This window comes from Equus quagga, chromosome 16 (assembly GCF_021613505.1).
Source record: "Equus quagga isolate Etosha38 chromosome 16, UCLA_HA_Equagga_1.0, whole genome shotgun sequence".
Taxonomy (NCBI): Eukaryota; Metazoa; Chordata; class Mammalia; order Perissodactyla; family Equidae; genus Equus; species Equus quagga.
In genome coordinates this window covers 12,633,509-12,660,689 of record NC_060282.1, presented here as the reverse complement: position 1 = coordinate 12,660,689, position 27,181 = coordinate 12,633,509, and the positions used below count along the sequence as shown (strand labels likewise).

General features: G+C 42.0%; 1 protein-coding gene across 1 annotated transcript; it reads right to left on the bottom strand.

The window, feature by feature from the left end:
• Positions 1-778: 778 nt before the first annotated feature.
• On the bottom strand, positions 779-27,181 carry LOC124228136 (gasdermin-C-like). The gene is made up of 14 exons (XM_046642464.1): positions 26,902-27,181; positions 20,286-20,503; positions 19,409-19,592; positions 17,205-17,373; positions 7,789-7,900; positions 6,677-6,724; positions 6,064-6,090; positions 5,751-5,777; positions 4,426-4,461; positions 4,114-4,140; positions 3,130-3,269; positions 2,687-2,816; positions 2,152-2,225; positions 779-1,466 (listed from the first exon to the last, which is right to left on the bottom strand). The coding sequence occupies exons 2-14, from the start codon at positions 20,497-20,499 to the stop codon at positions 1,227-1,229; spliced, it is 1,428 nt and encodes a 475-aa protein (XP_046498420.1). The 5' UTR covers positions 20,500-20,503; positions 26,902-27,181; the 3' UTR covers positions 779-1,226.

The following is a 27,181-nucleotide window of genomic DNA, read 5'->3' as shown; positions in this document are numbered from 1 at the left end:
CCATTCCTAAAAGTTCTGCCTATTATACCACCCCATTGTTATTTCCTTTCCTGGCTCAACCTCCTCCAACCACCTTTCAATGTTGGAGATCCTCAGGCTCGGTCTTAGGAATACTTCTCTTCTTCCACGTACTGCCTCTGAAGTCAATCTTCCTCATCTATCCCCATGCCTTCAATTACCTTCTACACAGCAATAACTCCCAAATTTACCTCCTGAATCCAACTTCTCTTCTCAACTCCACACCATTATTTCAAACCACCTGTTCAACGCCTTCACTTGGAGATCTCACAGACATTTTCCAATTCATTGCACCCAAAGTTAATGTAAGATCTTCCCCAGCCAAGCCTGATTTTCAGCCACATCGCCTCAAAGCACAGCACTACAAAAACCCAGCTTCACAAGCCAGAAACTTAGACCCAATTCTGTCATTCTTGACCCAAACTCACTCTACATAACTCTGAATACTCATTCCATCACCAAATTTTTAAGAAGACAAAAGATTTCAATAGACATTTATCCCAAGAATATATACAAATGACCAATAGGAACATGAAAAGATGCTCAATATCATAAACCATTGGGGAAATGCAAAACCCACCAAGGTGGATATATGCAAAAAAAAAAAAAAAAACCCCAGCTATAAGAAGTCTTAAAAAATACAAACACACACACGCAAACATGTACACATACATATAAACACAGATTTGGGGGGTAATTTTTTATTTGAAACAATTTCAGGCTTACAAAGTGTTTCAGAAATGAAAAAAGAACTCTCATATATCCTACACCCATATTCCCCAATTATTAACATTTTACCACATTTCCTTGGTCACAGATCTGTTTGTGAATCATCAATCCACCTTATTTTTTGATGCACTTTGAAGTAAATTACTGACAGCAGTACACTTCACCCAAAACAATGCATATTATTAACTAGAGTTCAATATTTGTCTACATTGTTTTGAAGTAAAATTTACAGACAGAGAAATGCTCCATTCTTCAGCACACTATTGGAGGAGTTTAGACCAATGCATAAACCTTTATCTAGACAGAGAGATTTCCATCACCCCAGGACTTTCCCTCCAGTCTCCGTCCATCCCTTTCTCTATCCCACCGGGAAAGGCAGAGAGGCGTGACCCTGGGTCCCCTGAGCCCACCGAGGACACTCACAGCATAGACTGGGGTGGGGCCAGGCCTCTCTGGACTGACCACCCACCAGGGAAGCCTCAGGCTTCTGCCAGCTGCTGCATCATCGAGAGGATCCCATACAGGGCAGACAGGGGCTTCTTGGCTTCCAGGTCCCATGTTGACCTGGGGCTATCCAGCTGCATCTTCAGGCCACACTCCTCCAGCAGGCCATAGGTGATGGCCAAACCCTCCCCCTGGAGTGGGGCGAGGAGCTCGGGCTTGAGGGTGAAGGGAATGTTCCAGGGGTAGCTGAGGTTGGGCTCCAGGATGCTTCTCACCTAGAAGGAGCAGTGTCAGAGGTTACAGGTCACCCTCCAGGGAGAGGAAGAGAAGACTTTCTGTCCCAAGATCCAGGAGTCATGCAGGGTAACTGAAGGGAGCAAGAGCTTTGGCGTCATGTGGACCAGGAGTCATGTCCTGGTCATGTCCTGTGATCAATGTGATTATGGACACGTTATTGGAAATCGGTGAGCATTGGCTCTTCAGCTGCTAAATGGTGATACTAAGATTTACCCTGCAGAATAGTGGTGTCGGGAATTAGATATGTATATGCATGCGTGTGCAATGTGTGTATGTATATGTGGACATCTATACGCATAGACGTACTTATATACACATATCTATGGAGAGAAAGAGAGAGAGAGAGCAATTTGCAAATGGTGACCGTGTAAGTAAAGCAGATCTGTTACTCAGATCCCCTGAGCTCCCAAACATGTGTTCCTATGTGGCTAGTTTAGAACTGTGGGTGCCTCTGCAGGTGTTGCCATGGAAACTGAGTCACTCCTGAGGTATCTTCATACCCGCTGATCTGCTCTCCACAAGGAGATGCAGCCCCGGTGGCCACAGAGGGAGCCGGACTCCCCTCCCAGCAGGAACCTGTGCCATCTCTCTTTTCTCTGATTCATTCTTATCTCTGGTTCCCTCACCCTCTTCCCTGGATGCTGGCCCCTGGGGATTTCTCACCAGCTCCCGCTGATGGAGCAGGATCCTCTTCTCCTTGGACTGGGCCAGCAGATCATGTTGGATGTCACTCAGTACTGGGGACAGGGAGACATTTGGGGAAAAACAGTGATGAAGACTCAGATTATCTTCCCCTCTGTGAACTAGGAGACCCTGTCAGAGGGGAACTCTGAGGCAGAGGAATAAAACCCATGAGACTTGAAGGTCAAGTTCCCTGCCCTGGGAAGTCCTCCTGCTGTTCTTAGGATGGTCTCCAGGATGCTACATAACATGGTCCAGAGGATGGGATTATGAGGCTGGAGCCAGGATCATTCACCCCCAATGATATGTTGGGTGAACTTGGACTCATCTTGCTAGGCCTCAGGCTGTGTCACATGGAGACTTTATCTTTATCTCACCCTTGGAGACAGGTATGATGTGAGGATGAAAAATCATAATATTTAAAGGGCTTTGGAGAGGTTCATCTAACTCAGCCCTTTCAGGATCTCTTGGGGACCAGCCTTGTGTCTCTCCCGCTCTTCTTCCAAATCACTCTTACCCAATATGGCTTCAAGCAGGTAAAGGATGGGGTACTTTGGGTTAACCGGTGGATAACTTGAGTCCTTTCGCAGTTCATTTAAGATGGTGCCACCAGGGCCACTCAAATGACCCAAGGGTTCCTGTTCGAGCTATAGGAGACAGGCATTATTGACGATGACTATGATGACGTTATTTTGACTGTAAATTCTGTGATTAACCAAGAGGTGAGGGTAATGGCTCTCTACCTCCTCCAGGGGATTCCCAACCCCTCCTGTATGCAGGGGCTACACTCCTAGACCAAGGTCTTGGGGCATAGGTCCAAGGTCCCCAATCTCAGACATCCTTATCATTCCCCTGTAATTACCCCTATTCCTCTTCCCTGATGTATCTTGGCAGCCGTATCTCCTAAACATTCCCATTTACAACTTTGATCAGCCTTAGGCAGCTGTGGGACCCCCTCACCATGTCCATGAGTTCCTGAAGTGCCCCTCGGTCCCCAAGCATGGCCGGGATATTGTGGAATAGAGCATCCTGAACGCCCTTTGTGAGCTGGGCCAGTGCCTCCATTTGCTGGGAAACCTCCTCTTGTAGGTGCTTGAACTCTGCCCTCAGGCATCAACATCAACCGGAAAATGGGGACAATTCTTAGATTAGAACATTCCTCGGATGATAAACCCTTCCCCATCAACATGAGCCAGTGTCTCTGTCACTTTACAAACCTGAAGTGTCTCAATGGATGGCGTGTTTGAGCTCTGAGGATGGAGCTGTCATAACAGGCTAGAAAGATGGGCAATCCCAGTGAACTAATGAGGGGGCAAAATGCAGGGAGAGAAGGAGATTCTGGAAAGTGGTCCTGGGAAGTGGAAGAGAATGACCAGGTGCTCATTTCTGGGACATGTCTGGCATAATGTGAATTCCAGCTTTGGGCTGTAGAGATGCGAATGTTAGGTGCTCTGAGCTCAGATTCCATATCCTTTAGGTGGGGATGGTATGAGGATTAAATGAGTTTCTCTACATGAAATGCTTGGATTGATATCTGCACACACGACCACCCTTCTTATCTCATCATTCTGCCTGTATTGTCTATCTCCTACAGAATTCACCAAGCAGTGGGTGTTGGGGGTTCTCAGCTTCTCCCAGGAAATTCCAGGCAGTCTAGGAGATCTGCAAGGGAGACGTCACCAGAATGGAGGATCGAGGGAGGTGGCCTTTCCATTTGGTTCACTGCCATGTTCCCAGTGCATAGAACAATGGCTCTGCCCAATGGGTCCTCAGTAAGTGTTTGTTGCATGAATGCAGAAATGAATGAATGAAGAATGAAGAGATGAGGCTGTAAATTTTGGAGTAGAGTGCAGTTTTCCGACTTTCATGGAAACCTCCCATTTGGGTTCTCAGCCTTGCGTTTTGCACCCAGAAGCCCCAGGTTCCCTCTTAATAAACACTCACCTTGGCCAAAACGTTTTTCTATTCTTCCTAGAAAGAGAATCACAAATGTTCATCTCCTTTTTCATGACCCAAATTAGCTTTAGAGGCACTTTGGAGGTTTCTTCCCTCCTACGGCCTCCTGCCTCTTGCTTAACCTCTTCCTTCCCCACCCGGGTCCATCCCTCCATGTCCTCGGGCTTCTCAACACTTCCCATTCCAGGGCAACTAGCCCAGGCCCTGCAGCAGTGGTGGCAAAGGCCAGGGCAGTCTGCCCCGCTCATCACATGTGTGGAGGAAGGATCCGAGCCCCACCTCCAGCAAACACACACTCACCTATTGGGAGGACAGAAGGAATCTCTTCCATGTAGGCTAGAAGAGAAATGAAATTCCCCACCCAAGTGTTAGTCTCTGAACACACATGGTTTCTCTGACTTTCTGCCCGCATTCCCCGATCCCCTCCTCTCCATCCAGCCCTGCCTGTTGCCCAGGGGCCAGATCCCAGTGCCCTGGGGAAGGACAGCAAAGGCAGCCTTGGGGTTGCGGTTGTTCAGAGAGGCCAGGGGGAGGGACTTGTCTGGAACAACATGGATTCCAGCTTTGGGCTCTAGAGATGAGAACATTAGGTGCTCTGGGCTCAGATTCCATATCCATTAGGTGGGGATGGTATAAGGATTAAATGAGCTTGTGCACATGAAGTTCTTGGGGGAGATACCTGCACACGCGACTACTTTTCTTAACATGTCATTCTGCCTGTATCTTCCATGTGCTACAGAATCCACCAAGGAGTGGGTATTGGGCATGTTCTCCTTCTCCCAGGAGATACCCGATGTGTGCAGGAAAACTCTCATGCCTACCTCCGGCAAACACACAGTCACCTCCTTGGAAAGTGGGAACTTGCACGTTTAGAAGAGAAATGAAATTCCCCACTGAAGTTTTAGTCTCTGAAGACAATCAGTTTCTCCGACCTTTTGTCTCTACCTCCCCAACACGCTCCTCTCCATTCACCCCTGCCTGATGCCCAGGAGCCAGACCCCAGTGGCTTGGGGAAGGACAACAAAGGCCGCATGTGGGCTTGTGGCTGTGCAGTGAGGCCTGGGGAGGGATGTGTCCGGAATAATGTGGATTCTAGCTTTGGGCTCTAGAGATGAGAATGCTAGGCACTCTGAGCTCAGATTCCACGTCCTTTAGGTGGGGATGGTATGAAGATTAAATGAGTTTGTCTACATGACCTCCTTGGGGTGGTACCTGCACACTGACCACCCTTCTTATCTCGTCATCCTGTCTGTATCGTCTATGCCCTACAGAATTCACCAAGCAGTGCATGTTGGGGGCATGCTGCTTCTCCCAGGAGGCTCCAGGTGGCCTCAAGGAGGTCTGCTGAGAGGGAGAGGTCACCAGAATGGAGGCTCCAGGGAGGCGATTTCCATTTGGTTCACTGCTGTGTCTCCAGCACAGAGAATAACGGCTCCGCCCCTTGGGTCCTCAGTAAGTGTTTGTTGCATGAACGAATGAATGAAGGAATGAATGAATGAAGAAGTAACGCTGTAAATTTGGCAGTAGAGGACAGTTTTCCGAGTTTCATGGAAACCTCCCATTTGGGTTCTTAGCCTTGCATTTTCCCACCCAGAAGCCCAGGTTCCCTTTTAATAAACACTCACCTTTCCTCAAGCGTTCCTTTACTCCTTCTAGAAAGAGAATCACAAGTGGTCATCTCCTTTCCTCATCTCCAGATTTGCTCTAGAGGTACTTTGGAGGGTTCTGCCCTCATATCGCCTCCTGCCTCTTGCTTAACTTCTTCCTGCCCCATCGCAGTCCATTCCTCCACCTTCTCCGCCTTCCCGACCCTTCGCCTTCCACAGAAACTAAGTCCAGGCCCTGGGGCATTGGTGGCAAAGGCCGGGGCAGTCTGCCCTGCTTGTCACATGTGTGCAGGAAGGGTCCCATCCCTTTCTCCAGCAAATACACACTCACCTGATCGCATGATGCGAAATTTGATGTCTAGAAGAGAAATGAAATTCCCCACCCAAGTATTAGTCTCTGAACACACATGGTTTCTCTGATCTTCTGCCCCCTCCTCCCCGACACCCTCTTCTCCATTGCCCAGATCCCAGGCCCTGGGAGAAGGACAGCAAAGGCAGCACTCGGGCTGTTGTTGTGCAGAGAGGCCTGGGGGAGGGATCAGATCCCACCCCTCATGTTTTGAGATCCTGCTCAAAAACATCCACTCACCCATCCTTGACCACAGCACGATATTCTCCGGAAAGAGAAACAGAAGGGCTCACTCACCAGGAGTTAGTCTCCCCCCTACACACACATACACACACACACATATACACACACACACACACACACTCACACATACCTGTCTGGCCCTTAAAGGAGAAAGGTGGCTTTCCTTGTGGCCAGGGGCCCTTGCCACGATCAAAGGCAGGGCAGCCTGGCAGGAAGTGGAGGAGCCTGGCTGGGAGGGTCTCCCTGGGGTCTGTGGGGCTGAGCCCCTTGCATGGTTCTTAGCATCCAAATGGGGTCATGGCTCAGCAAGTCTAAGGTCTAGACAGAGATCCTGTCCAGCTCTGGGACTCACCTTCTGGAAAGGTCTTCTGCTTGTCATCATCTGAGATGTGATAAATTTCTGGATGGGAAGAAGCCAGGTCAAGCAAGCCAAGGTCATTCCTGCTGGAGTCGTTCACGCCCCACACTGCAGCCCCAACCCCCCAACCCCAGCTCCCTCTAGGCCCGATTCAGGAGATTGTCTCAGGGTGGCCTGGGGCCCTTATGTCGGAATCAGCTGGGATGCTTCCGAAACTCAGAGTCCCTGAGCTCACTCTGTCTCCTGAATCCGACTCTCTGAAGAGCACCCCTACGTAAGGGCCTCAGTGATCATTATGCAGGGAGCCACCTTTGTAGGGTGAGGGGAAGTGCTTCCTCCCTCCTCCTTCATGAAGGATTGAGAGAGAGAGTGTGTGTGCGTAATGTGTGTGTGTGTGTGTGTGTGCGTAATATGTGTGTGTGTGTGTGTGTGGTGAGGGCATCCCCTTATCTCCAAGGACCTGGACCCCACTGTATCAGGCTGACCTCTAGCTGGGACTTAAATTTGGGCAGGGAGACGCCAGGGACTGTGAGCTGGTGGTGTTCTCAGCACTCACCATTCAGCCCACGTATGCAGTTGCTGTTGGTGTAAACGGTTCACCCATGTGGAGTCAGAACCTGCAGCATGTGTGGTGGGACACTGTTCATTCTGAGGCTAGTGACTGAGAGAGAGATGTAGGTAAAATCCTGCATTGTGCTGTTAGAGCATTACGTCTGCAGTTCTGTTTGTGACTATGGTGGTATCTTAGGGGTAACCTGGGGACAGCTCTGTGGCTCCCCCAGGTGAGCTGCCAAGAGTGGCAGGACCTTAAATGAACAGAGATGGTCAGGATTAGGGCTGCACTTCCGCGTTGGGCACCTCTTTTGTCTCCCTCCATGTAGGAGACTCTGTATCTCCTGTAGCAACTTTTCCATCGGGCCATCCTAGGAAGTAGCTGCGGGTGCTGAGGTGTGTGTGTGCCCAGGGCGCCTGAGAAATGATGCTCTTCCCCTCCCTCAACAGGTGGAAAAGCCAAGGTTGCCTGCTGATGGTCTTTCTCCCTCTCGTTTGTCTTCTCAAGAGAAGCAGAACCCCTCTCCCCATCTCCTCCTTCACCCTCTGCTTACCCCAGCCATTCTTCCTGAAAACCAGCTGTTTCCTCTTATAGGCCATCACCATGCCCTTCTGCAGAGTCAGCTCCTTCTCTCTCACTTTGAGACGCTTTCCCGCTCCTTCACCCTGGGGAGAGAAACCAGGTAACATGGTGATAGACACATGTGATTTTAAAACTCAGATAGATCTGGAAAGCTCATGAGGAAAGGACCCAGCTGTCCTCTGATCTCACCCCTCTACTCCTAATTTCCAGCTACTTCTCTCTTTTTTTTGTCTAGTATTTACCCTCACATTTCTCAGTTTCAGATTTATTGCAATGATTTGACTTTTTTTTACCAGATTTAAGTATATCCATGTACTTTATCCTGTTGATGATGAGGATTTCATTTTCCTAATCTTCCTCTCACTCCTCATTTCTCCTTCCCCCATCTTCCTAAAATGTTCATATCCAGCGTCTGTCTAAGTTAATATTCACTGTTTACTGTTGGGGAGACTGCTTTCCCTCACTCCAGATCTTTCCTTTATCACTTAATTAATGTGATGATCATGTGCCCTCTCTGCCTCTTACTCATTATCTCTAGGGACATATAGGATACATTTCTTAAGACCTTGTATATCTGAAGATGTCTTTATTTTATTCTTAACTTTATGGACATTTGACTGGACATAGAATTCGAGGCTGGAATTCCTTGTAATGTGCCTATTTTTTCCTTTTTAGAAATATTCATGATTTTCTTTTTGAGGCAAGTACCCTGGAGTTTCACACCTAGGTTCCGTGGTATAGATCTTTGTTGACTCATTATACTATGCCTGCAGTTAGCGTTATCCTTTGGTCTCAGATCCTTTCTTGTATTATTCCTTCAAAGATTCCCCCCACAGTACTGTGTCTCTGTTCTCTCTTTCTGGATCTCCTATTATTCAGAAGTTGGATCTCTCCATCCTCTAAATTTTTTAATTAATATTCTCTTCTCTTCTTACTTTTTTGGGGAAATTTTCTGACTTTTCTATTTTTAAAGTTTTTTGACTTCTAGTTCCTAGTCCAACATGTAAGGAGTTTGGAAGTCATCATTCCATCCTAACCACAAGTAAAAAGCTGAGCAAACTGAAAAACCAACAGCTCTTCTTAGATCTGTCAGAGAAGTGAGGTCACAGAGCAAACGAGTGCCCCAAGCGTTGGAGAGACAGAAGGCAGATATAGAGAATCGAAATTTACAAGAGCGGAAACCTCCATGGGACCAGTGCTTGGGTAGGAAAACCTGAATTATAGTTGACAAATTGCTGGAGGCTCAGTGTCGACAAGTCTCGGACTTAGAGTCCAGTGGACCCAGTCATCACAGGGGCTTCAACTTTTGTGAGTTTTATCTCCAGGAGCTCTATCAGGTTCTCACAATGCATATCAAAGAAAAATCCCCTCATGCTTCAGGCACTGGGAAGGGAAAAGCAACCATTCTGAAATCTCTCAGAGCATTCTGTTCTCCTTAATATGGCCTGCCTCAAGAGAAACTGTTTTGCTAGAGCCTAACCTATTGGAGTTTTACGAGAGCCAAACCAACCTGACGGAAGAGAAACACCCAACTCCAGCCTCTTCTAGCCTTCCATGTGGGAAAAGGGAAATATCCAACTCTAGCTCCCTCTAGCCATCTGTCCTACCTAAGAGGGGGGAGGGCCTGGAGAGTACTGAGAAGCTCTTGTGAAGTTCACAGACCAAGAGCACAGGCTCACTAAAAACCTGAGATCCAATCACAGGACTACAGAATACTACCCTCCCCTTAGAGCTTACCATCACCTCACTAATGGCCCATTTACCAGAAGTCATTCTACCCAGTATATCGTGTCCAACTTTCAACAAAAAAGTACAAGGCATACTCAAAGGCAAAAAACCAACAGTTTTAAGAGTCAGAGCAAGCATGAGAATCAGACTCAGATATAACGTGGATGTTGGAATTATCAGACAGGGAATTTTAAACTACTGTGATTAATATGCTAAGGGATCTAATGGAAAACGTAGACAAAATGCAAGAACAGACAGGTAATATAAGCAGAGAGATGAACATTCTAAGAATCAAAAAGAAACACTAGAGAAGTCAAAAACACTATAACAGAAATAGAGAGTGCCTTTGATTGGCTTGTTAGGAGACTAACATAGCTGAGAAAAAAAATCTCTGCACTTGAAGAGATCTGAATAGAAACCTCAAAACTGAAAAGAAAAAAGAAAAAAGACTTTAAAAATGGTACAGAATATCCAAGAACTGTGGGACAACTACAAAAGCTGTAGTACATGTAATGGGAATATATGAAGGAGAATAAAGATAGAAAGGAACAGAAGAAATATTTGAAGCACAACGACTGAGAGTTTCCCCCAAATTAATGTCAGACACCAAACCATAGATCGAGGATGCTCAGAGAACTCCAAGCAAGGTAAATGCCAAAAAACTTAGACCTATGAATATCATATTCAAACTGCAGAAATTCAGTGATAAAGAAAAATGTTGAAAGAAGTCACAGGATAAAAACAGTTTACCAAGGAAATTTAAGAATTGTATCTGACTTCTCCTTAGAAATAATGGAAACAAGAAGAGAGCAGAGTGAAGTACATAGTATTGAGGGGGTAAAAACACACCAACTTAGAATTCTATACCCTCCAAAAGTGAAGGAGAAATAAAGACTCTCTTAGACAAACAGAAATTGAGGGAATTTGTTGCCAGTAGACATGCCTTGCGAGACATGTTAACTCTTAAAACTCAACAATAAGAAAACAACCCAATTATAAAATGAGCAAAAGACCTGAACAGACACATCACCAAAGAAGATATATAGATGGCAAGAAGCATTTGAAAAGATGCTGCACATTGTATCTTATCAGGAAAATGCAAATAAAAACAACAATGAGATACCACTATACGCCTGTTAGAATGGCCAAAATCCAGAACACTGACAACACCAAATGCTGATGTGGATGTGGAGCAACAGGAACTCTCATTCATTGTAGGCGGGAATGCAAAATGGTACAATCACTTTGCAAGACCGTTTGGTGGTTTCTTACAAAACTAAACATATTCTTACCTTACAGTCAGCCAACATGCTCCCTGGTATTTACTCAAAGGAGGTGAAAACTTATGTCCACATAGAAATCATCACATTGGTGTTTATGAGCAGCTCTATAGGTGCCCAAACTTGGAAGCATCCAAAATGTCCTTCAGTAGATGAAGGGATAAATAAACCATGGTACATCCAGACAATAGAACGTCACTCAGCACTAAAAAGAAAAGAGCTATTAAGGCATGAAGAAACGTGGAGGAAACTTCAATGCATATGACTAAATGAAAGAAGTTAATCTGAAAGTCTAAATACTGTAGGGTTCCAATTATATGACATTCTGGAAAAGGCAAAATTATGGAGAAAAAAGAAAGATCAGTGGCTGCCAGCAGTTCGGAGGAGAGAGGATAAGTACTGGAAGACAGGATTTTTAGGGCAGTGAAGGTATTCTGTATGATATTATAATGGTGGATACCTATCATTATACATTTGCTAAAACCCAAAGAATGTATAACATCAAGATGAACCCTAATGATGCAGCAATGTAGTTTGATCAGATGTAGCAAATCCACAAAAGAAAATAAATTTTGTTACTTTTTTTTATACAGCATTATACCTTCATGGAAACAAAATATTATCAATTTGAGAGATGAAGTATTTCTTTCCTCCCTGAGTGGTCTTTGTTTCTTCTGGTTTCCTAATTTCAGTGTAGGGTTTTTGTGTGTGTTTCCTCAAGTGCTTAGGATTTTACTTGTGTGTTTTTTACTGACAAGTGAAGCATTATTAAAGATGATAGAAGTGAGGTGTGCAAGGGCAGGGTTTGTGGAGTGGGGGGTTTCACTTTGTGATGATCAGGAGGGATAAAGCTGTTTTTGGAGGATCCCTAACTGTACGGATATTGGGGTTTTTTCTTTTAGACTGGACAATTTTCCCAGGGATTTATCCCTCAATCGTGTGCCTGGGATATGCGTGTTGAGGCTAACAGGCGGTGGAGGCGGGATGCCCAGAGCCGAATGGGGAAAGAGGGCTCACTTTCCCCACACAGAAAAAGGATTTTCACTTACTTTCCCTTTTCCAATATGATCCCTTACCCCTGCATTTCATTGTAACCAGTCTCTCCAAATCCAGAGCCCACATTATTTAAATTCCCAGAGAGTGTTCTACTGGGGCAGGGGTGGCGTGTGAGGGTAGTTTCCAGGCTATGCAGACGTGGGAAAGGGATCTGGAACTCTAAGTGTTCCTTACATAGGTTTTCAATCAATATTTTTACATGTAACCCTGCATATACCCTCTCTTCAGAGGTAGCTAGTGCCTCCAATTCCAGAGCTTTTCAGGGGTTTTGTCTAGACATCCTTCCCTGATGCATTTGGGGCTCCATTATTCCTGCTTTCCAGGGTCTGTTACCATTTGCCTACTTTTTAGTAGAATTTTCTGAATTTTGACATCTCCTGTCTGCAGTTGTTTCCACTTTTTTTTTCGTCTTTATGAATTTGTACCCTGTTCAACAGGAACATGACAATAAGTTATTTGAGGATACAAGTAAGGTTCTACGTTTTGCTATAAAAGCAAGAGGGATTTCAGTTAGACCAAAAAAAGTTAAGCTATTTGAATTTATTTTAAGATTGGCCCTGAGCTAACATCTATTGCCAGTCTTCCTCTTTTTTGTTTCTCCCCAAAGCCCTAGTACATAGTTGCATATCTTAGTTGTAGGTCATTCTAGTTCTTCTCCGTGGGATGCTGCCACAGCATGGCTTGATGAGCGGTCTGTGCCAGGGATCCGAGCCAGCGAACCCCGGGCCACTGAAGCAGAGTGTACGAACTTAACCAATCCGCCATGGGGCCAGCCCCAAGCTATTTGAATTTTGTAAACATTTTTGTTATTATGAGGCTCTTCTATTTAATTTTTATTATGGAAAAAAACACACAACACAAAATTTACCATCCTAACCATGTATAAGGGTACAGTACAATAGTGTTACCTTAGGCACATTGTTGTGAAAAAGATCTCTAGAAATTTTTCATTTTGCAAAATTGAAACTCTGTATCTTTTAAGTGACAATGCCCTTTTCGTCCCTCTCCTCAGCCCCTGCCAACCACGATTCTACTTTCTAAGAGTTTGATTTCTTTACATGTCTCATATAATTGGAATCAGGCTGCATTTGGTCTGTTTGTGAATGGGTTATTTAACTTAGCATAATGTCCTCAAGGTTCATCCATGTTGTAGCATATGACAGGATTTCCTTCTTTTTTGAGGTCAAATAGTACTCCATTGTATGTATATGCATTTTCTTTATCCATTCATCCTTTAATGGACATTTAATTTGCATCCACCACTTGGCTATGGTAAATAATGCTACAATGAACAAGTGTGCAAATCTCTCTTCAAGATCTTGTTTTCAATTCTTTTGGATATATGCCCAAAAGTGGGATTGCCAGATCATATAGTAATTCTATTTTTAACTTTTTGAGGAAACTGTATACTGTTTTCCACAGCAGCTGCACAATTTTACATTCCCACCAACAGTACACAAGAATTCCAACATCTCTGCATCCTCAACAACACTTGTTATTTTCTGTTTTCTTGATAGCAGCCTTCCAGACAGGTGTGAGGTGATAGCATGGGTTTGATTTGCATTTCCCAGATAATTGGTAATGTTGTACACCTTTTAATGTGCTTGTAGGCCATTTGTATATCTTCTTTGGAGAAACATCTGTTCAACTCCTTTGCTCACTTTTCAATCAGGTCATTTTGGTGGTTGTTGTTGATTTGTAGTTGTTCTTCAAATATTATGGACATTAACCTCTTTTCAGATGTATGGCTTGCAAATATTTCCTCCCATTCCATAGGTTGCTTTTTCTCTCTGCTGATTGTTTCCCTTGCTGCACAGAGTATTTAAGTTTGATGTAGTCTCATTTGTCTATTTTTGCTTTTGTTGCCTGGGCTTTTGGTGTCATATGCAAGAAATCATTGCTGAACACAATGTCATGAAGCTTTCCCCGTATGTTTTATTCTGGTGATTTTACAGTTACAGGTCTTACATTTAGCTATTTAATGCATTTTGAAATGATTTTTGAATATGGTGTAAGGTAAGGATCCAACTTCATTTTTTTTGTATATGGATACACAGTTTTCTCAAGACCATTTCTTGAGACTATTCTTTCCCCACTGTGTGGTCTCGGCATCCTGTCAAAGATCATTTGACCACATACGTGATTGTTTATTTCTGGGCTCTATCTTCCATTCCACTTATCTATATGTCTGTCTTTATACAAATACCATACTGTTTTGACTACTGCAGCTTTGCATATGTTTTGAAGTGGGAGGCTGTCAGGTTTGTTTTTTTTTCCTCAAGATTATTTTGGCTATTTGAGATTCCTTGAGCTTCTATATAAACTTTAAGATTTTTCTCCCAGGAATGGAAAAAAAAGCCATTGAGATTTCAACAGGGACTGCATTGAAAATGTAGATGGCTTTGAGTAGTATGGACATTTTAACAATATTAAATCTTTCAGTCTATGAACATTGGATGCCTTTCCATTTATTCTGTGTCTTCTTCAATTCCTTCAGCAATGTTTTCCAGTTTTCATTGTACAAGTCTTTCACCTCCTTAGTTAGGTTTATTCCTAAGTATATTTTTCTTAAGAACATAAATGGGATTGTTCTCAAATTCATTTTGGATTTTTCATTGTGAATGTATAGAAACAACTAATTTTGTATATTGGTTTTGTGTCCTGAAACTTTGCTAAATTTATTTACTAGTTCTAATCATTTTGTTTGTGTGTGTAATTTTTAGAGGATTCTACGTATAAGATTGCATCATAGTGAGCAGAGATAATTTTACTTCTTCCTTTTGAATTTGGATGCCTGTTATTTATTTTTCTTGCCTAACTGCTCCGGCTAGGGCTTCCAGAAATATGTTGAATAGAAATGGCAAGAATGGGCATCCTCGTCTTTTTCTTGGTATTAGAAAGATTTCAGGTTTTCACCATTGAATGCGATGTTAGCTGTGTGCTTTTCACATGTGGCCTTTGTTATGTTGAGATAATTTCCTTCTATTCCAAGTTTTTTTGGTGTTTTTTAATCATAATAGAGTATTGAATTTTGCCAAAGCCTTTTTGGATCAATTGAGATGATCATGTGGTTTTGTCCTCCATTCTGTTAATGTGATGCATTACATTCATTGATTTTCCTATTGTTGAGCCATCTTTGCATTCTGGGAATAAATCCCATTTGGTTATGATGTATAATCCTTTTAATGTGCTGTTAAATAGATCTGCTGATATTCTTTGAGGATTTTTACATCCATATTTATCAGGGATATTGGTCTGCAGGTTTCTCTTTGTGTAAAATCTTTGTAGGGCTTTGGTACTGGGGTAACGCTGGCCCCATCAAGTGAGTTTGGAAGTATTTCTTCCTCTTCAATTTTTTGAAAGAGTTTGAGAAAGATTAGTGTTAATTCTTCTTTAAATGTTTGGTAGAATTCTCCAGTGGAGTCACCTAGTTGTGGGCTTTTATTTATTTGGAGGCTTTTAATTACTGACAATATCCTTACAAGTTATAGGTCTGTTTCTTTTTATTATTTCGTGATTCAAGCTTGGGAGGTTGTATGTTTCTATAAATTTATCCATTCCTTCTAGGTTATCCAATTGGTTGGTGTAAAATTGATCAGAGTATTCTCTGATGATCCTTTTTATTTCTAATGTCTCCTCTTTCATTTGTTGTTTCTGATATTTGACTCTTCTCTGGTTTTTTTTTTTTCTTAGTCTAAGGAATTGTCTATTTTGTTCATCTTTTCAAGAAAATAACTCAATTTTATTGATTTTTTTTCCTACTGTTTTTCTATTCTCTATCGTGTTTACTTCTATGCTAATCATTATTATATGCTGCTTTCTGCTAACTTTGGATTTACTTTGTTCTTTTTCTACTTCCTTGAGGTGTAAAGTTACATTGTTGATTTGAGATCTTTCTTCTTTTTTAAAGTAGATATTTACTGCTATGAACTTCCTTCTTACAACTTCTTCTGCTGCATAACCTAAGTTTTAGTACACTGTGTATTCATTTTAATTTGTCTCAAGATATTTTCTGATTTTCCTTGTGATATCTTTTTCGACCCATTGAAGGTTCAATAGTGTGCTCTTTAATTTCTACATATTTGTGAATTGTCCAGTTTTCCTTTTGTTATTGGTGGCTACTTTCATTCTTTTGTGATCATAAAAGATATTTGGTATGACTTCAATCTTCTTAAATTTGGTAAGACTTCTATGGGGCCTACCATGTGAACTATAGTGGAGGATGTTCAGTGTGCACTTGAGTAGAATGTGTGTTCTGCTCTGCTGATGGAGTGTTCTGTGTATGTCTGTTAGGTCTAATAGTCTATACAGTGTTGTTAAGTCCAATTGGTCCAATAGAGTTGTTCAAGTCCTCCATTTCCTGACTGATCTTTTGTCTGATTGACCAAAACAAAATTGATGCACCCATGAACCAGAGGTGATATGCAAACTGTTTAACAAGATCACGGTGCAGGAGCCAACATTTGGAACCATGCTAGCTGTAGACAGCTGGGAAGGTGGCACACACAGCTGAGCCGTCGCTCTACATGAAATGACACAAGGTTTTCTCCTCTTGTTCTCACAAAACCCAGTTCACCAACACAAGCACATGGAAACCCAAAGCTGAATGTCACAATATCCTCCAACCTGTAAGAATGTTTTATTCAGTTCAAACTTGTTTGTCCCCTGAATGTGGAATCAAATAATGTGAGTGGAGCCTGGTCCTACTCAAGGACAAAAATCACCCACCTCTTTCTAAGTCTCTTAAGTGAGGTCAAATTACACAGTAAATACTTACTGTGCAAAAGTGCATTATAACACACGTAAAATATTTGATAAATGAATTTGCTTCACTTAAAGTATTATAGTTGGTTATTGTGAGAGAGTTATGTAAATCATATGTGCTCGAAGATATTTCAATAACACTCCTTAAGTCATTTCTGCTCAGCATATCACAGCATTTAGGGTACTGTAACTGCTGAGGTTATGTGTTAGCGATCCGTTGCTTCTTCCAGCCATACACAAAACTAGACATGTATACAGTACAGCAGACACACCTTTGGATTCACCAGAATCCATTACTTACCCAAAGTAAAATGTAATACCACAAAATTAAATCGATTTCCTATTTTGCCAATACTGAGTAATCCCATATATTAAAGCACTACAAATGAGGATGTTAGAATATAGTCTCAGGTTAGGAGTCAGGATTCATTGGCACAGGAGAAGTGGGAAATAATGACCCCACTCTTTCTGACATCTGGAAACAGATACTGATTAAGATCCAGACTCCTCTGGGAAGTGAGGCTGGGCTGATTATGCTCTTGGCATCCCCATTCCATACCTTGAAAAAAGTATTCCAAGAGAGGGAAAATAGTCCGGAACTTTTCCCACTGCTGGTTTCCTGCAGCACAGGACTGTTGAGCAGTTCCACTGTCTCTGTCACCACATACAGGTCCACACCTGTTTCCCGGCACTGCCTCAGAAATGATGGCTCTGGGTCCAACACTTTCCTGGGGAGGAAAGGGAGGAAGAGGGTCAGAGTGGGAAGGGATGCCCCCCTGGGTTACTCTAAGTTACTCTTCTCCTCATAACCTGGAAGGGGTGCCAGCCTGTGAACTTTGACAGATGATCCCTCAATGGGTAGAAAGATAATGGCTTCTAGGTTAAGTTCCCTTGGGCAACAGAGTATCTCTGATATGCACGGTGGAGGGGTCCCCATTCTATGATGCGGGTATTGGTATGAGAGTGTGCACGCCATTTTTTGAAAGTCATCGGCATTTTCCAAAATTCTATCTGCCCTAGTAGGGGCTGATTTATAGTTTTCCAGCACTAGACCCTCTCACCAGAAGAGGCTAGAAGTAGACAAGCCCACATGTTGTGAACAGTCCTCAGGAGATCCTACTGTTTAAGCCGGGGAACCCACATCCATCACTGTCCAGAAGCACAGTCAGGGTGGGATGTGGAGCAGACAAAGCAGGGAAGATTCTGGGTGATTCTTCATGACTTGCACAAGTGGGTCTTTATGGATTCACTGTCCTTGGTAGGTGGTTGGTAAGGCTGACTTGAAGATATAAATTTGGGTGGGGGATGTGAGAGGGTTGAAGGACTGAAGACAAATTTTGTGTCCATTTCAGACTGAGACTCAACTCTGATTCTACTCAAGGCCCCATGGGGATTGGTGTCCTAGATGACAGCCGTGTGGAACACTGAGAGACCCTTAAATTGCTTTTCAGTGGAGGAGGTCACTGAGCATCAGTGCTGGGTTTTCCCATTGCCCTTGGGGGGAAATTCAAGACCTTGTGTCGTTCTAAGGTGTTATGCCATCTGACATCTACTTACCTCCAAGCCTGATTTCATATCACCTTCCTCAGGATTGGCTAAGCTTCCAGCTCACTGGACTGCCCCTAGTCTTGAAAAGATCCAGCTCTGTCCTGTCCCTGGGCCTTCAAACTCCTCATCTGGACCCCTTTCCTCTTCCTCTTGCTTGCTTCCTCCATTCTTTAGGTCTGAGCTCAACTCTTTGCTACCCAGAAAGACCTACATAGGCTCCCCTCCCTCCAGCCAGTCTCTTTCACCAACTCTTGTTGTTACCTTCAGGGTTTCCATCACAACCTGTAAGTGCCTTCAGCTGAAACACATTGAATGCCCTGCATCCCATTTATTAAAAGTATCTAATTGGCTTTCTTCTCATATTTAAAGCTTCGAGCTCAGGCTTACTTATTTCTCTTGGTGCAAGACAATAAAATGTATCCCTGAAATTGCAGCCTCCTTAACCACTGAGAGAAATTTCTATGACAAATTTTTTTCTTTTCTTGCAGCTATAGAAATCCAAATACTCTTTTGCACCATAAACAGTCTTTGCAAATGTTAGTTCTAATGAGAGTCTTACAAGACACCAGGAATACAGAAATTGTGCAATGCCCTGTCCCAGTAACTTTTAGTCTCTAAACAGTCTGTGATTTTAACTACTTGCTTACTTTAATAACTCTTTGTATTGATAGAAATACTGTTTAAATGGACATCTCTGTTTGTAAAAGGCATAAAGACTTAAGAAGTTCTTTGTTAAGCCCTTAGAGGATTATTGAAGATCTTCTTTTCCCACATGCATGGAGTAAAATTAAATCCTAGGACACTGATGCATACTTTATTTAAACATAGAGTTTCAGAGTCTTTGTCTCACTTAAATTAATGCTTTGTTAATTTATTTTTTATAACTTATTTCCTCATTCATTGCACGTCCCCTACCCCAACAAATATAATCTGCTTTATGTCAGGGATTTTGGTCAGTCTTCTCATTACTCTATTCTCGGCACAAAATAGCACTGTAATGAGTAATTACCGTTTTAGTAAATATTTATTACATAACTAATAACTATAAGTTGAATGAATAAATGAATGAATAGCCAAGAAGAGCAGCATAATCTGAGATGTTGTTTTCTTCATTCTGAGCCTCCGCAACAAAACCTACTGGACACCTCTTTGCCTAAGAGGAGAGCACCTTTCGGGGCTCTGCTGACCCGTCCCCTTCCTCTCCCACAGCCTCACCTCTTTTGAAGTTCTGTCCAGGTTGGGAATGGGGTGGTAACAATCTGATACTGTAGGGTGTCATCATAGGACTCAGTAGCCTCCCCAGACACGTTCACTTCTACCCCAGAATTCACACTCACACCAGCCTTCAGCTTCAGCACTGCAGCATCACGGAGGAGGAATGGTCCTTCCTTAACAGGCTCTAGGGACAGAAAAGGTGGCCTTACATTTAGCCAAGAATTCACTTTGGAACAGCTGGAAACTTGAATGAAAACGGAATGACTGAGTTCTATTTTGCTCGAATGCTCATACTCATTTAAATCTCTCAGTGAAGAAGCTAACTAATCAATTAATATTTTAAGTGTAAATTACTGCTGAAGCCAATCCACCCAGGGGTTGCAGAGCAGGGATAACATCCTAACTCTAAGAAACGGTGACGTTGCTTGCGCACTGGTCCAGGAGATCCACGGCATCATCTCTGCAGGACAGGGTCTCCTGCAGCGGGCACAGCATCCAGCCCCAGGAAGGAGCAAACTAGGGCAGAAAATGTTGGTGATTTGGTTCCAGACAGACTGGGTTTAGATCCTTGATCTACCACTTCCCGGATATGCAGCATGGAACAAAATATTTTATAAGATTCAATTTACTGTTATGTAAACTGGGGAAAATATTTGCCCCTCAAGAAGCCATTGTAAGCATTAAACAAACTAATGTATACCTGTGTGAATAATTAGCAAATTCTCAAAATCTTAGTTCCTCGGCCCTTGCCTTTGGGCAAGGCTCATACTGAGATCTCCCTGTGTGAGTGTCTCAGAATTTCTTGCGTGCTGCTCCACCTCTCCCTGAGTGCCCTTGTTTTTCACTCCTTGTCTCCTGTGCTCACGGCTGACAATACCTGGGACTGAAGAAATTGGTTCGAGAATGTGCATGAGGGAGACTTCCGTTGGATCTTCAGGTTGTTCCCAGAACTGTGAGCGAGGCTTCCTCTTCAGTAATAAAGAAAACTGATGTATTTTGGTGGCACTCAAGAAGCTTTCGACAGGCCTCAGATCTTTGTCTCCAATCTCTTTGGTGATATTCTTGCTAGTTCTCTCAAACATAGAGGGCATGTTGCTAGGAGCAGATACAAGGGGAGTACAAAGATCAGTTGGGTCTCACAGATGAGATTAAATGGGTTTTCATGTATCCTTCAGAGAGAGTTGACAGAGTATTGAATATTTCGTAGAAAGAAGTATATGTCATATATACATGATGAGGTAGGATGCATATGCAAATGATGCCCATGTTAGAAGCTGGAAGGGCCTAAGTCTTACTTAAACAATTACCTATTGGGATGACCTTTAGTGAACAGAGAGGAGATACCTAGACTGGAAGTCCCTGCCAAGTCAGGGGGACCAGTAAGCACTTGGTTAATTTGTTGGAAGTGACAAAGAAGAAATTAATTCCCCTCCAAAAATGAACTATGTGCACTTTCCTATGCCATGGTAGTTGAGATCAAACTGGCCAAATTAAGATTTTTAATCACCCACTAGAGGACTGCTTTTTATATGTAGGTGAATTACCTATGTTCAGTATGTAAATTCCATGTCTTCCAAGATTTATACAATCTTGCTGTGACTGAACTAGAACAAGAGTGTAGCCTTCATGACAATGGACAGAAGATAATTAAATAAAAATCCCAGAAGCCTACATTGTTGTGCTAAGTGAGCCATGATTCATTAGAAAATTATAAAGTGAATCACCTCTCATGTGTCAGGAGCCTGCTATGGATAGTCATCCACCTGGGTGATGCTCTCATGCTGCCTTTAAACACTTTCAATTTCAGAGAATGAGGTCAGCAAGAAGGCAAAATAAGAATTTTCAGCCCTCGTCTCTTCTGAGGAACACTAATTTTGACAACCACCATGGACAAGAGTAACTTTGTGGGAGTCCAGAATCAAGGAGAGCAGTCCCAGCACCCTATTGGAGCAAATAGCCAAGAATAGGTGCATTGAAGAGGGTAAGAAGAACATTTCCTCTTTACCCACATCACCTTTCCTCCAAGACAGCACAATTCACTGTCAAGGGACACTGAATTGGGCCAAAGGACTCACCCTTTGCCCATGGTTTCTCCCATGGGGGAAAGTGAGAGCATAGTGAGCACCTAGCTTCCCCAGCCATGCAAGATGCTTCTCAAGAGGCCCACTTCTTTTTCCTCCCACCCAACACAGTGAGGAGGATTGGCATGGCTGAATACTCTGAGGGTAGCTAGAGCTCAACAAAGGGTCACTGATTCTACTAGTTGCCTCATGGACTCCACCAATAAGCCTGCTCATGAACCCTGTAAGACACAACAACTGTGGAATCCCCAACTAGCCCCCAGCACTCCACATGCCCCTCCTCCCCCAGTGATGGTCCCCCACATGTGACCCCACATTCAGCATGCACAAATCTCTGCAGATTGTACACAAGTACACGCAGCCTACTGGCTCAACTCCAATGTATATACCCTTAACACTACAGGGCACTGCCTGAGGCTCTCAGCCACTTGTCTGGATTTGTTTGAATTGAGAAAAGACATACAATCCTGAGACTTCTCCTGAAAGAGAGAACGAGAGGAGTGGAGTAGGTGCATCTAGAAAAAAGGTCTGAGAGACCTCCAGAATATCTAGCCAGGCTGAGTGGTAACAATCTTTCTAACCTGAAACCAGTCAGTAAAGACTTATGAGGTGACTCTTCTTCTAATGTGACGAAGCAACCCAAGACTTCAAGGAGCATGAAAAATCAAGGAAAAATGACATCAACAAGGAAATACAATAATTTTCCAGTAACCAACCCCAGAGAAATGGAGATCAATGAATTTCCTGACAAATAATTCTAAATCATTATTTTAAGAAGCTCAATGAGCTACAAGAGAACAAGATAGACAACTCAGTGAAATTAGGAAAACAATAAATAAACAAAACTATAAGTTCAACAGAGATAGAAATCATAAAAAAGAACCAAACAGAAATTCTGGAGCTGAAAAGTACAACAAATGAAATGAAAAATGCAATAGACAGCTTCAGTAGCAGACTTAGGAAAACAGAAGAAAGAATCTGTGAACTCAAAGAGACGTCATTTAAAATTATCCAGTCAGAGGAATAAAAAGAAATAAATGAAAAAGAGTGAAGACTGTCTACCACGTTTATGGGACATCATAAGGAGAACCAAATAAGCATTATGGGAGGCCCAAAAGAAGAAGAGAGATAGGAGTAAAAAGCTTATTTAAAGAAATAGTGGCTGAAAACTTCCAAAATCTGGGGAGAGATATGGACCTCTAGATCCCTGAAGCACAAGGGTCTCCAAACCAGATCAATGCAAAGAAGATTACACCAAGACACATTATAGGCAAATTTTTTTTTTTTAAAGATTTTATTTTTTCCTTTTTCTCCCCAAAGCCCCCAGGTACATAGTTGTGTATTCTTCGTTGTGGGTCCTTCTAGTTGTGGCATGTGGGACGCTGCCTCAGTGTGGTCTGATGAAACTAACGAAACACTGGGCCACCTGCTGCAGAGCGCGCGAACTTAACCACTCGGCCACGGGGCCAGCCCCTATAGGCAAATTTTAAAAATTCAAAGACAGAGAGTTTTGAAAGTATAAGAGAAAAGTGATTCATTACATACCAGGAACCCCAATAAGGCTATCAGTGAATTTCTCAGCAGAAACCCTGCACCTCAGGAGAGAGCAGAATGATATATTCAAAGTGCTGAAAGAAAAAACTGCCAGCCAAAAATACTGTAGCTGGTAAAGTTCTCCTTCAGAAATGAAAGATAAATAAAGACCTTCCCAGACAAACAAAAGCTGAGGGAGTTGATCAGCACCAGACCTGCCTCAATAGAAAAGCTAAAGGGAGTTCTTCAAGCTGAAATTAGTAACATGAAAATGTGAAAAAATAAACTCACTCATAAAACTAAGTATATTTTCAAATTCAGAATACTCTAATATAAAAATATGTAAATTGTAACTTCAATAGCATAAAATGTTTAGAAAATGAAAGGGGTAGACTTTTTATACATGATTTAAGTTAAGTAAAATGGACAGCTGTAAGACATTTTGTGTAAGTCTCTTGGTACCACAAATAAAAAACCTCTAGTAGATACACAAAAGATAAAGAGAAATGAATCAAAACAAACCACTACAAATTATTATCAAATCATAAAGGAAGACAGCAAGAAAGGAAGAATGGAGCAAAGGAACAATAAGACAGTCAGAAAACAATTAGCAAAATAGCAATAGTAAATCCTATTTTATCAGCAATTACTTTAAATGCAAATAGATTAAATTCTCCAATCAAAAGACATAGAGAAGCTAAATGAATTAATAAAACCAAGATCCAACAATATTATGCCTACAAGAGATTCACTTTACCTTTAAGGACTCACATAGACTGAAAAGAAAGGGATGGAAAAATATGTTCCATGCAAATGGTCACGAAAAGACAGCAGGGATGACTATACTTACATCAGCTATAATAGATTTTAAGTCAAAAACTATCACTAGTGACAAACGAAATCATTATCAATGACAAAAGGGTTAATTCATCAAGAGGATATAACAATCATAAATATATATTCACACATCAGAGCACCTAGATATAGAAAGCAAATATTAGCAAAACTGAAGGCAAAAATAGACAACAATACAGTAATAGTAGAGGACCTCAAGATCCAACTTCCAACGATGGATAGTTAATCCAGACAGAATATCAAGAAGGAAACAGAGGAGTTGAATAACACTAGAGACCAAACGGGCCTAACAGACGTATACAGAACACTCTATCCAACAGCAGCAGAATATACATTATTTTCAAGTGTGCACAGATAATTCAGGATAGATCATATGTTGGGTCACAAAAGAAGTCTTAATGAATTTAACAAGATTGAACTCAAATCAAGTAACTTTTCCAACCATAACAGTATGAATCTAAAAATCAATAACAGGATGAAAATTAGAAAATTCACAAATACATGGAAATTAAGCCACACACTGTGAAACAACCAATGGGTCAAGGAAGAAATCAGAAGGGAAATCAAAAATATCTTGAGATAAGCAAAAATGGAGATGCAACAACATACCAAAATTTATGAGATGCTGCAAAAGCCATTCTAAATGGAATTTTATAGTGATAAATGCCTACTTTAAGAAAAAAGAAGGCCGGCCCGGTGGCGCAGTGGTTAAGTGCGCACATTCCGCTTCTCAGCGGCCCGGGGTTTGCCAGTTTGGATCCCGGGTGCGGACATGGCACCGCTTGGCAAAAGCCATGCTGTGGTAGGCATCCCACATAGAAAGTAGAGGAAGATGGGCATGGATGTTAGCTCAGGGCCAGGCTTCCTCAGCAAACAAAGGAGGACTGTCAGTAGTTAGCTCAGAGCTAATCTTCCTCAGGAAAAAAAAAAAGAAAAAAAAGAAAAAAGAAAGATTTCAAACAAACAACATACTTTACACCACAATAAATGAGAAAAAAAAACAAACTAAACTCAAATTTAGCATATGGAAGGAAATAATAAAGATTAGAGCACAAATAAATGAAATACAGACTAGAAAAACAACAGAAAAGATGAATGAAATTAAAATAAAATAGCCTTTTTTTTTTTAAAGGTTAGGTTGGCAAAGGGGTTGAAATTAATATTCCAGAGTTTTCAGAGTGTATTTGTCTCTTCAGCTTATTATAGGGGGCTGATGAATGCTCAGAAGTAGTCTGGTAGTCAAGCAGTAGAACATAAGTGATGGATAAATTAAAGAGATATTTTCTTACATGCTTCCCTCCTAACAAACATATGATAGCTACCTAAGGCCCAATTTTTCAATGTTCTGCTAATTTCTGTGCTAGTAAAACTTTCAGAGGCTCAGGGGGAAAAATCCTAAACAAAATATTGGCAAACTCAACCCATAAAATTCTTTTAAAAATTGTGATCAGATTGTGTTTATTCCAATAAAGGCAAGAATAATTTACCTCAAAATATCTATTACTATAACTCGCAAATTTACCTATTAATGGGAAAACTATGTGATCATTGCATAAAACGTAAGAAAATCATTTGATAAAGTTCAGCACTCATTTATGACTTTTTTAATTTAGCAAGTTAGGAGTTTAGGGAATTTTTCCCTTACTTTGTTAATGGCATGCATCGAAACTCTACAGCAAATGTTAGATTAATGATGCAACACTAGCGATATTCCCTTAAAGACAGAAATAATAAAATGCTGTCCATTCCCACCACTGCCATTCAACAATTTTCTTCTTCGCTTTCATCTTTTTTGGTTTTTTTAAATTTTTTTTGAGTTTTTTTCTCCTAGTTTTATTGAGATCAACAATTTTCTGGAGGTTCCATCCATCACAGTGATGGGAGGAGAATAAATGAAAAGTATAAGATTTGGAGGGAACATCAAAACAGTTATTATTTACAGATGATATATTTACCTACAAGACAAGAGAATCAACAGATACATTTTTAGGATAGTTAGAATTCAGTAAGCTTGTTAGACTGTAACTAAGGAAGGGAGTGAAGTAAATAGATTTGTGACACAGAAAAACCCCCTCAGTCTGAAATGGAGCAACAGTAGATGAATGTAGAACAATTAAGAGGCTGCTCTGGCAATGTTTCAGGTGAGAGAGAACAGTAGCTCACACTAGGATGACGAGTGAGGAGATGCTATATAATCAAAAGGTCTCAATGATGGCGTTTATGGGGGCATGAGGAAGAGGGAAGGAAAAGAAAGATTTCCTGGTTTCTGGCTTGGTAACTGGACGGATGGTAGCTCCATTTTCCTGAGTAAGGGAACACTGAAAGGAGATCCATTTGAAGAGGAAGAAAATGAACTCATATTTGGATATGTTGATTTTGAGATCCAAGAGGAGATTAAAATAGATTGGCACTTAGAATAGAGAACTACCCTGGAGATAAAAATGTTTGAGCTATCTGTGCATAGGTGGAAACTGAGACCTGAGTGTAGATGAAGTCATGAACTTGAATATGTAATAGCTGGGCAGGGAAAAGTGTTCATGGCATTTTACACACCAGATTGAATGAGATCAATCTGTTTAAACTGCTCTCTTCGGGGCCAACAGGACTAGTATTTCCTAACTATACAGAATTCAGTTTTTGAACATTCATTGAGTGGCTGAAAAGAGACAGAACTTTCAATACTTGATGTAAAAGCCCTGATGTGGCCATTTCAGTTCTGTCTAGAGTGGGCCACAGAAGACATCAGTGGACAACAAAGAATTACAAGAGCGAAAGAAGATCCTCTAAGACTGAGCTGGATAAGGATGTAACAAAGATACCTCCCTCAGCCTTACATGATTCTGTGTTGTTATCGAGAGTTCTCCTTTATTAAGGAGAAATTCAGGAAGAAGTGCCACCTTCTTTTTGGGGCAAATTATGCAAAACACAAAACCATCTATTCATTCCACAACCCCATCCTGAACATTTCTATCTCTGATCAGAGTATCTTCTCTTATTCATCCTCGATCCCCAATTAGCACTTACCAGTTTGTATATTGTTTTGTCTTGCAGAGAAAGATTCCAATTGAGTAGGGCCCTTCCAGTCTTCAGACCTCCTGATACCAAGCAAAGTTTCCCAGACAAACTCCAGAGAACAGATAAATGTGACTCTGCTCACAGAGTTTTCCTTCCACCAATAGATCCCTGACTCGATTTTCAATACAATATCCTGGAAAAACAAGCATATGATCAGCCCTCTTCTCCTCCAGGAGACCAAGGTGACAGCTGAGTTCTGGATCACAGAATCTTAGCTCTCAAGTCCTTC